At 36.1% G+C, this 10946-nt stretch overlaps 2 protein-coding genes across 3 annotated transcripts; one reads left to right on the forward strand and one right to left on the reverse strand.

The window, feature by feature from the left end:
* Positions 1–211: 211 nt before the first annotated feature.
* LOC144561433 (uncharacterized) lies at positions 212–4084 on the reverse strand. 2 transcript variants are annotated; one of them, XM_078310396.1, is made up of 6 exons: positions 3748–4084; positions 3122–3187; positions 2487–2636; positions 1535–1620; positions 1299–1407; positions 212–495 (listed from the first exon to the last, which is right to left on the reverse strand). In XM_078310396.1, the coding sequence occupies exons 1-6, from the start codon at positions 3928–3930 to the stop codon at positions 325–327; spliced, it is 765 nt and encodes a 254-aa protein (XP_078166522.1). In that variant the 5' UTR covers positions 3931–4084; the 3' UTR covers positions 212–324. The 2 variants fall into 2 exon arrangements, with proteins under 2 accessions (XP_078166522.1, XP_078166526.1); XM_078310400.1 differs by having other exon boundaries at positions 3118–3187; positions 3748–4072.
* Positions 4085–4972: 888 nt separating this feature from the next.
* On the forward strand, positions 4973–10671 carry LOC144561445 (MA3 DOMAIN-CONTAINING TRANSLATION REGULATORY FACTOR 3-like). The gene is made up of 5 exons (XM_078310410.1): positions 4973–5134; positions 5681–5964; positions 7157–7260; positions 8116–9512; positions 10063–10671. Exons 2-5 carry the CDS (start codon positions 5709–5711, stop codon positions 10442–10444), a joined length of 2139 nt encoding a protein of 712 aa, XP_078166536.1. The 5' UTR covers positions 4973–5134; positions 5681–5708; the 3' UTR covers positions 10445–10671.
* The last annotated feature ends 275 nt before the right edge of the window (positions 10672–10946 follow it).

Raw genomic sequence — 10946 nt, forward strand, 5'->3', positions numbered from 1 at the left:
CGTCTGTTTTAATCTAGCACGAATCTCAAAGCAGACCTCCCTATATTCTACATAGAAACCGAATTGATTTTAACCTGGCTACTATATGGTCAGGGTACCTTAGGGATACACAGAATGTTTCACTCAAATTTTTTTTTTTTTTTTTGCTCAAGTTTGTATAAAAACATACCAAAAATTAGAACAAAGTAGATATCCCTCAGTGAGCTTTCACAAAGGCCAACATTTATTAAATGGAGAGAGCTACGAAATTTTATACGAATATTGGTTACTAAATAACACCATAAAATTAATTTAGATTGACATATAATAGTATATTGCTATAGTCTAGCCTTCAAAGCCAAGTATGCTGCTCATGAAACCCTCGAAATCCATAAGATTTGGATGTATAATTGCGGTACCATTGCTAGCTTTCTCCAATTCTTCTCTGGAGAAGACACCAGTGCAGACACCTACTGCTAAAGCACCTCCCGACTCAGCCGCTTTTATGTCATTCGGCTACAAAACCAGGATTAAGCAAGCAGTTAGGACATGGATTGTTCATTGTTACCAGTCAAGTTTCCAGGAAACCAAACAGCACCAAAGCAATACACTGGGGGCTTATAATTGCACATTAGTTAAACAGCAACCTTCCAATGCTTCCATCTAAATTTGGTACGACAGACTTATGCATGGATCAAGGAGTAATATTCTTACACACTGGCTTTCAGCAAAAGAAGGAAAAATGTAAAATATCATAAATGCCCTCAACAAAATTAGAACTATTCAATGTATCCTTTCTTGCATCCTTGTTTGCTATAAAGATGCCGGGAGGGATGTGGCAGATTTTTTACACAATTTTCTACAGTAAGAAATATATTACGGAACGGCCCATGCTATGGACTCGTATCTTCGTTTTCAAAGTCTGAATAGTCGATCTAAACCGCTCAACATAATCTCCAATTGAAAACGTAATAGTAGATCAAATTTTACATATTTTAGAATTTTTGAACTATTTTTTTTAGATAAGTAGAAAATCACTTGATCTAATGATCTGGATCATTAAATAGTAGTGATTTTCAACCCATCTAAAAAATAATAAACAAAAAAAATATAAAATTTAGTATGTATGTACATTTTCATATGGAGATCATGTTGAACGGTTCAGATCGAATGTCTGGACTTTGAAATTGAAAATATCAATCCATAGTACAGACATACTATGCTATGCATATAAAGTTACCATAGACTCACTCGTATTTCATAATTTTAGGGATGCGTTAATTTTAAGATTTTACTGGGGATATAGAAGAAAAACATACAGTATCACCGACATGTACTCGTAAATCAAATCCACCAGGAAATAATTTCTCTGCTCTGTCAGCAGCTATCTTCACTAGCTCTCCTCTGTCAATGTTATCACTTCCAAATCTGAATATAATTACAAGAGAAAATTCAAATACTATGTAATAACAGAAGAATATCATTCAGTAAAAAAAATAATGGATTGGAAAATAGAATATATAATTTATAATTAGTTGATCTGACAGGCTCTGACCCGCCGAAATTTGGAACTGAAAAATGCTTTCTTAGACCAAGCCCCTCCATTTTTATCCATGCAATATCCTCTAAATTTCCTGTAACCTATTAATAAATAGCAAAAGCCACATAATATGCATATTTACATTGCTTATTGGTTACCAAATTTGTAGTTCTTTTCTTAAGGATACGTAATGGGCAATCCTAGGGTTACAATTGTCCAAATTCGAAAACTAATGTTGTAGAGGTGTAATATCTCATTTAGATAGAATATGTACACAAATTTGATCCAATTCGGAGGTCATGAAGCAATTCATCAAGCAATTTGAAAAGCTTAACAGCTCCCTTTTGACGGTTTTTTGACGGATGAACAAATAAAGTTGAAATTGGACCAACAATGAAATGTATCTTACCTAAATTATAGACAATACATCTGCTCTTAAATTTTTTTATTTTGACAATTATAGGTGACAGTTGTCAAATTTATTAAACTATCCAATTGTAGTTACATGTAATTAATGAAAGACATGATTAAATATTCAGTTGCCAAAAATTACAAGAAAAAAAATAGTGTATTATAAGGAAGCAAATCCATGAGTCCGTATCCTTTGAGATATCTAAAATTTTCAGTTCATCTAAAGCCAGGCTAAATTTTTTTCGGTGCCTATTAGGAATGTAGGGGACCATTATTATTGTGCTTTGGGAGTTGTGCAGAAAGGATTCGAACAGTCTGGATTTTCCACACATCAACTAAAGTTTGAGATGTTTCTGAGGATGCAAAGTCTTCGGGATGTAGGGGGCCAGTATTATTCTGCTTTGAGATTTGTGCAGAGAGGATTTGAATAGTCCAGATTTTCCACATATCAACTCAAAGTTTGAGATATCTTAGGGGATGAGAATTCTAAATCCATTTCACCAGGATATATGATGTGAAATGGAGAAAAAAAGAGAAAAATAGGAGGCATACGTACCAAGCCAACTGGTACGCCTTTTGATGATAAAGCTTCTAGAAGATACTTGATTCCGGGAAGAACCTCTAATCCATCTCCTACGCGTTTTGCATTTTTCACGGCATATTCCACCATTTTGGACTTCATCTCAGGCAATTTCTCCATTGCAAGCTACAAGCCAAAATCTTTATTAAGAATTAAAACCTCACTTTAAAATACCATTTTATATGTACTTCAAATTAGCTCAATTGAGCATTATTTGAGGAATAATTAAGGCTGATGGCTTTTTAATGTATTTTGGCATGATTAAACCAGTGACATGGTTACAGCTAACATCTCACATGAAAAATAAAATAAAAATGTTCCGACACTATAGTAATAAAGCATTTAGCTAGTCAATCAGAAAAGATATATTAATGTAAAATCTTAAATTTGGTGTAAAATTCACAAAAAATTACAAATTAATTCCTTGGTATAGGTTTTTTGCTAATTGTGACAGAGGTTACAGGTAACATCTTACATGAAATTTTTTAAAAATGTGCTCACACTATTAGTACTATATTTAGCAAGCCAATTAGAAAAGATATATTAAAGTAAAATCTTAAAGTAAGTTTAAAAATTAACAAAAAATTTCAAACTGTGAAAAAAATACCAACATCAGAGGATATGCCATAGTAGACTGCTGTGTTTAGAAGTATAGCTGGATCTGTTGAGCCGTGATGCTACATCATATAAAAAAAATCACATGCATAGGTTAATTTATCAACTAATAAATTTCATAAAAAAGGTATGTACTTCAAAAGATACTTTATGGTACTATGCATAGTGCATATTAGTCCGTACTATGAATCAATATCTCTATATTCAAAGGCCAAATAGTCGATCTGAACCGTTCAACATCTCCATATGAAATATATTTGCAGACTAAATTTTTACTTTTTTTTTTTTTTTTAATTTGTTTCGATAGGTAGAAAAATCACTACTTTTGAATGGTCTACAATTTTTAGATCAAGTAATATTCTACCTATCTAATGTAAAAAAATTATAAAAAAATGTAAAAAAAAATTGTTAAAAAAATTGTAAAAAATGTAAAAAGAATCACATGCACAGGCTAGTTTATCACATAATAATTTTTTTAAAAAAAAAGGTAACATAATGTACATAAAAAGATAATTTCATAAAAGTAAATTTCAACAACTGATTTGGCGATGCTAGAATAGGACTGAACTAATACTGACATCAATTACAGGAAAAAAAAAACAAAGAATTATTGATATATTACCGGAATCACATCGATGCTGGCGTTGTTAATTCCAAAAACTTCATTGAGAGCATAGGCGAAGGCTCCGCGATGAAGACGATTCGAACTCAAACCCGTACTGACAATCAGCGTTCCATCTATGTCGAATGTCACCATTACTCTCTTCTTCGTGCCTCCATTTCCTTCGCTCTTGATCTCCTCCATCCTCTCTCTCTCTCTCTCTCTCTCAACTCGGAGCTGCTTGAACTGGGGAAAGTGGGAATGTATGGGTTCCCTCCAGTTCTAATTTCTGAATGGAGAAAGAAACCTGTTCTTTTGGGCTTAAACAAGAGGTCCAGATGAAAAGACCTGGCCCAAAGATTTGATCCCTCTATTTCACAAAATCAGGATAAAGATTTTAACAGAGCATTTTTGCCTTCATGCAGAGAAAAGACTGTATAATCAAAGCAGTTCTGTGTAAAGTATGTTTGCTGCATAAAGTTAAAACTACTCTGTTAAATACTTGCCTCAGAATCACAAGAATTCACATCCCCTCAGGGCTCAGGGGTTTACTTACCTGACTGAGTACAATTAAAACGGACGGTCTAGGATCGTTTTTTTAACTTGACACGGATCTCAAAGCAGAAATAATACTGATTTCTGCGCTATCCCAATAGACACTGGCTGAGAGTAAATCTGGAACGTCCATTTCAATTGTCTTGAGTCAGGTACCTGAGAGGATCGGATCCAATCACAAAAGAGTCGAGAAACTTCGCTGTTTGTTGTTTGGACAGAAACGGAACCCTAACACCTCCGCTCTCATAGCCAATGGTTTCGGTCATGTCTGTTTTGTCGCCACGTGTAAACCGGATAACTCTCCCCGCCTAAAGGTCCCAATGCTGGATCATTTGTATGTGATACTGGATCATTTTTCTGAGAAACTGCAGTGTCACGGACATGTGGGCTCCCACTTGTTGTAGTAACTTATCTTTCTGTGCTATTGGAGTCGGCAGGATTTTCTTTGTGAGAATGGGCCACAAGCTTAATTACTCTCCATTGGTTGTTCCCTGGACATGTCAGTGACCCCTGGGCCACGTTTCAATAGAGTCGTGAAGCCAATAGAATTCCTCAGTGGTACTACATATTGACAAATGGCCCGTTCGCTGCGAATTTGGAGGAACAAGTGAGTCCAGTTTAAATTAAACTGGAGAGTAGAAAGGTGGAAACGAACAGCGCCTCCATATAAAAGCCATCCTATCCCATTTCCGATTAGGAAGAAAAAGTTGCTATCGCTGTCAAGATCTCGACACTCTACAGCGCAAAATAGGAAGAAAAAAATTGAATTAGAAAGAAAGAGGAAGGAGATAAAAATCGATCTATATCTACTCGGTCACTTCTTTTTCATGGTGGATTAGTTTCTCTGTGGGAGGTGCGTTCCCGCATTTTTCGACTTGTAATTTGTTCTCTACGAGTGTGTAAATTTTGGTATATTTGATTATTAGACTGGTTTGTTGATTTAGCCGAGAGGTTTTTAGAAGATTTAAATCAGAGGATTATAGGGAGAGGGGAATCGAATTGGTCAACAATTACTTGTTTTCATTCTTTTTTTTTTGTGAAATCACGACCTCGCTTCTGTAAAATCCGAGCAAATTGTTGATCTCTGAGTGAACTCAACTTTCTTGTTGACAGTAATTTTATTCCTATGCCTGTATTTTTTTCTTTTGTAAATTTATTTATTCTTAATTTGGGTGAACATTTGGTATATTATCTCCAATTTTTCCAATTCTTGTTTAATTCTGAACTTCCAGTTCAACACCTTCCTAAAGGGCATTAGTGTTATATAAGTGATTTTATCGAATGATAACATGATTCCATTAAACCCTAAACCCTGATTATTGATCTCTAACCAAGATCGAATTTACTCATGAAAACCTCAATTAATTCCCTACTTGAATTATTATGAATTTCTATGCAGAAAATTATAATTGTGCTTTGATCAAGTAATGGCGTCACCAAAGAATGAGGGGTTTCTGACAGATCAGCAAAGAGAGGTATTGAAAATTGCGGTTCAAAATGCAGAGGTTCTCTCTACGTCTCCTTCGCCAAGGTCGCCAACTTCCTCTGTGTTGCTTCAGGAGTTGTATAAAAATGGTGGTGGTGGTAATGGTGCTGGAGGTGGAGGTGGAGCCAAGGCACCGGGTGCCGGGCCTAAGCATGTCAGACGGTGCCACTCAGGGAAGTTGGTCAAAGTGAAGAAAGGTTATCCCTTAGTTACATTATTTTTCTTAATTTTTGTCAACTGGCTACAAAAGCATATATTCATTTGCATCAAGGGATTATCAGTTCTTTGCTTTCATCCTTTCTTGCTCCATCTGTTCTGTTTTGTTCACTTGACAATTTTCTCAAGTTATTTTCTCGTTTTAGTTACTTTTGGGTTTAGTTTCAATTCATGCGACTTATATTAGATGCAGGTTAAGTCATTTGGGACAAAGAAATTCAGTTGATCTTGTTTCATCATTTTGAAATGCCCCTTGTTTGGTGTTTATAAAACTGCAATTTGACTAGTTGGTAATATATAATTTTGCTTAGGTAAGATATAGTCAAGCAGGGCCCATGTGTCTATGTCTATAGTCGTAAATATGGTATTCGTGTTATAGTCGTAAATATGGTATTCGTGTCTGAATTGAATAGACAACCAATAAAGATATATTAGTCTATTATGCTTATCTATGTGCGAGAAGTTTCAAAAGTTGCTAAACAGAAGTCAAGATTGCTTTTTGGATAAGAAGGAAGTTGTGTCATTAAATTAATATGTCATTTTCATCCAAGCTGAATAAAATTCTTTTTCTTTTATTTTTTCCCTCTTGTATTAGCCATGACTATGGTCTGGTAAATATTATATTAACAATACCCTTGTGTTATTGCAAATCACCGTACAACATGATAGTTTAATTCAAAAATGCCCATAGAAAACTAAATAGAATTAGTCTCTACATTTAGTTTTGTCTAGTACTTTTCAGGGCTTGAAATTTTATAAGCTCACTGCATTTTTCTAGAGCTGAATTGCTCGGATAATATATTGTTAATTGGTTCGTTTAAACATTTTAATAATATAATTCCTTTAGAATTACTTTGTCACGAGTTGCATTTGAGGGCAAAACATTAGTTCCCTTGGTCACATGACTCAAGGATTTCCATAATGATACCAACACTATGTCAATCATATGTTGTAAGCATATCTTACAGAAATAATCCCTGCTTGTCTACCAATTGACTGCAACCTTGTATTTTTTTTATATAAATTCTTTTACCGACTCTTTTTAGAGCTATGAAAAATTAAACCTGTATTAATTCAGTGGACAATTTTCTTTCAAGTTTCCAGAAAACCTTGTTTTGTTCTTTCAAAAAATTATAGAGCCATCTAATTGAACTTTTGACTTGATAATTGCAGATGGTGGAGGTGGCAAAGGTACATGGGGTAAAATGATTGACACTGATTTTGATCCATGCCTTGACCAAATTGACCCTAATGACCCAAACTATGATAGTGGTGAGGTATGACTCTTTAGCCCCCTCATTAAATACTAAATGTATACCTATAGCTTAGTGGTTAGGATACTTAGTGGTTGTGGAGACTTGGCTTCAATCCCAGTGACCACACATTTTTCATTTTCACATATTATGCATTTTACGTTTCAACCCTCCCAATCTAATTTTTCTAGTTCCGCCCCTGGGAACAATGTCCTTCGTACCTCTGCTTGAAATTTGTGCGCCTTTGTAAAATAAAAGATATCATGCTATTTACCTTATGTAAGTATGAGTAATCCTATATCATTTGCACTCCCCGTTTCTTCAGGAGGTAACCTGGGCATTATGAAAATAGGGGATGAATAAAAGTGGGCAGTTTTTACTTCTCTAGAATATTAAGGGTTGTTTTCAGATTTTGCTGGGACAGACAACATTTCTCACAATGCATTAGTACATTATACAATGTCTAGTTACATAGCCTGACTGTTGGAATGAAGCTTTTTGTTTTTTTTGAGATTGGAACATAATGTTGCTTCTCTCTCGTTTGTGTCGTTCCATGTTCAAAAGCTCTTGATATTAGCTCCATTATATGTCTACTTCTTGATCTGCTTCTCTGAAAAATTGTGGTTGAATTTCACTGAAAAAGATGTATTTAAATAGTAAAAAAAATTCAAGCATAGATAAAAAGAGAGTGAGATAACTGCTGATACAGCACGCTACTGGATACCCCAGGTATTCTTCCAGTGCCAACAAAGCCAAATTGCATCAATTAGTTCCCAGTGTTGTTATGGGGTTTTTTTTTTTTTTTTTTTTAATAATTTAGATTTCTTCTCCAATATACTGGTCTATGGAACAAGCATTTGTTTTTATACATAATTTCAGGAGCCATATGAGCTAGTGGGTGCCACCATATGTGACCCATTTGATGATTACAAGAAATCAGTTGTAAACATAATCGAGGAGTACTTCACCAATGGCTCCATAGAAGCCGTCATATCAGATCTCAAAGATCTTGGTTTCGGAGAGTACCGCAATTACTTTGTCAAGCGCCTCATATCCATGGCAATGGACAGACGTGACAAAGAGAAAGAAATGGCATCAGTACTCTTATCCTCTCTCTACTCTACTGTCCTCAGTTCAGTTCAGATCAGCCAGGGTTTGATGATGCTACTTGAGTCTATTGATGACCTGGCACTCGACATACCTGACGCGCCTGAAATGCTAGCTGTTTTCATCTCCCGAGCTGTAGTTGATGACATACTCCCTCCTGCATTCATTGGCCGTGCCAGAAAGCTGCTTCCGGAGACTTCTAAAGGGGCTGAGGTCCTTAAAATAGCTGAAAAGAGCTACCTCACGGCCCCACACCATGCTGAGTTACTCGAGAGGCGCTGGGGTGGGACCACCCGGTTAACTGTTGAGGAGGTAAAGAAAAAAATCATCGATTTGTTGAAAGAATATGCTGAAAACGGTGACACAGCAGAGGCGTGCCGGTGCATTAGAGAGTTGCGTGTGCCCTTTTTTCACCATGAGGTGGTGAAACGAGCAATAACTCTAGCAATGGAAAAGCCCGAATCAGAAGCAAAGGTGCTAAAACTTTTGAAAGAAGCAAATGAAGAGAATCTGATAAGTCCCAGGCAGGTGTCAAAGGGTTTTTGCCGGGTGCAAGAAAGTCTAGACGATCTCTCCCTTGATATTCCCTCAGCAAAAACCGCTTTTAACTCCCTTACTAAAAAAGCAGTTTCTGAAAAATGGCTTGATCCCTCTTTCATCTCCTTAGCAAGTGCCAATGGAGAGGTGTCAGATGGTGAGCACGCCAAGTTACGCCGGTTCAAAGAAGAGGTTGTTACTATAATACACGAATACTTCTCCTCTGACGATATACCAGAACTTATACGTAGTTTGGAAGAACTTGCATTGCCAGAATATAATCCTATTTTTATCAAGAAACTCATCACACTTGCCATGGATCGAAAGAACCGTGAAAAGGAGATGGCATCAGCACTTCTTGCCGCTCTCAGCATGGAGATATTTACAACTGATGATGTGGTTAATGGATTCACTATGCTTCTTGAATCAGCCGATGATACGGCACTAGACGTGTTGGATGCCTCTGACGAGTTATCTCTATTTCTTGCCCGTGCAGTCATTGATGACGTGTTGGCCCCACTGAACCTTGAGGAGATTAGCAACAAGCTGCCTCCCAAAAGTAGTGGCACTGAGACTGTTACCATGGCCCGCACACTCGCTTCAGCACGCCATGCTGGCGAACGGCTTCTCAGGTACTTAGTTTGCTAGTGAAGTTTAGTAGGTCAGAATTGATGTTAGATTACCCATAAATTCTAATACACTTGCATGAATTTCTGTGATTAGAAATAAGTAAGAGTGAGGTTATGGTACTATGCATAGCGCACTTTGGTCCGTACTATGGATGCTTAAAGTCCAAACAGCTGAATTTTACATTTTTTAGAATTTTTCTACTATTTTTTTTTTCAGTTAGGTACAAAGTAGTGATTTTGTACCTATTTAAAAAAATAGTAAAACAAATCTAAAAAAATGTAAAATTTAATCTCCAAGAACACTTTCATATGGAGATCACGATGGACAGTTCGGATTGACTATTAGACTTAAAAATTGAAGATATAGATCCGTAGTACGGACCAAAGTGCGCTATGCATAGTGCCATAGCCTCACTCACTAAGGAGACGGGTGTCTAGTAAAATTTTATTAAAGCAAGTGCAATTGCATTTCTGTGATTAGTCAATTATAACTTTTACACATGTACATAGTTCATAAAATAATTCACTAATTAAGCAACCTTCATACAATCAGGTGTTGGGGAGTGAACACTGGGTGGCAAGTGGAGGATGCGAAGGACAAAATCGTGAAGCTTCTGGAAGAGTATGAAGCCGGGGGTGATTTGGGGGAGGCATGTCGTTGCATCCGTGACCTTGGAATGCCGTTTTTCAACCATGAAGTAGTAAAAAAGGCGCTTATCATGGCCATGGAAAAGAAAAACGACAAAATGATCGATTTATTAAGTGAATGTTTCAGTGAAGGTCTAATTACTATCAACCAACTCACAAAGGGGTTTATGAGGGTCAGAGACGGGATGGATGACCTGGCACTCGACATTCCCATAGCAAGAGAGAAGTACGGGTCGTATGTGACCCGTGCAAAGGAAGACGGGTGGCTTCTTGCCTCTTTTGCTTGAACTGTGGTTTGGTTTTAATTTGTTTTGCCATGGGATCATCTGTTCAAGCTTTTTTTTTTATTTAGAATAGGAAGTGGAGCTGAGTTTGATCAATGTCAGCGACTTGACTTGCTTGGCCCAGAAATGATCTCTGAATGCTCTGTTTTAGTTTGGTGACAGTGTAATATTTTTTTTATTTTACATAGACCTGTGTTTAAAAAGAGTATTATTCTGTGAACGTATTTTGTATGTTGTGTGTTTGTTTCTCTTTGTTTGGTTTGGGCTTTACTGTTATATTATGTTAGGAGTGGCTGTGGATGAATATTTTTGTTTTCAAATTTTAAAAATGTAAAATTTAAAATTTAAAATAATGTAAAATTTGCATGGTTAAGATCGATTGTTGATACTTTGAAACTGAAGATATTGATTAAAATAATCTTTGAAATTGAAGATATAGATTCATAGTATGAATCATTATGTGCTATGCATAGTACCATAGTCTCACTCAGTTATATTGGATCAG

Source organism: Carex rostrata, chromosome 1 (assembly GCF_964058835.1).
Source record: "Carex rostrata chromosome 1, lpCarRost1.2, whole genome shotgun sequence".
In the NCBI taxonomy this organism is placed as follows: Eukaryota; Viridiplantae; Streptophyta; class Magnoliopsida; order Poales; family Cyperaceae; genus Carex; species Carex rostrata.

What these genes read in the sequence shown, in the direction of transcription:
- LOC144561433 (XM_078310396.1), bottom strand. Translation starts at nt 3,930, where the DNA reads ATGGAGGAGATCAAGAGCGAAGGAAATGGAGGCACGAAGAAGAGAGTA. An exon ending in CCAGCATCGATGTGATTCCG is followed by an intron (nt 3,188 to 3,747) that starts GTAATATATCAA and finishes TATATGATGTAG; the next exon opens with CATCACGGCTCAACAGATCC. An exon ending in TCAGTTCCAAATTTCGGCGG is followed by an intron (nt 1,408 to 1,534) that starts GTCAGAGCCTGT and finishes AATTATATTCAG; the next exon opens with ATTTGGAAGTGATAACATTG.
- LOC144561445 (XM_078310410.1), top strand. Translation starts at nt 5,709, where the DNA reads ATGGCGTCACCAAAGAATGAGGGGTTTCTGACAGATCAGCAAAGAGAG. An exon ending in GTTGGTCAAAGTGAAGAAAG is followed by an intron (nt 5,965 to 7,156) that starts GTTATCCCTTAG and finishes TGATAATTGCAG; the next exon opens with ATGGTGGAGGTGGCAAAGGT. An exon ending in CAAACTATGATAGTGGTGAG is followed by an intron (nt 7,261 to 8,115) that starts GTATGACTCTTT and finishes ACATAATTTCAG; the next exon opens with GAGCCATATGAGCTAGTGGG.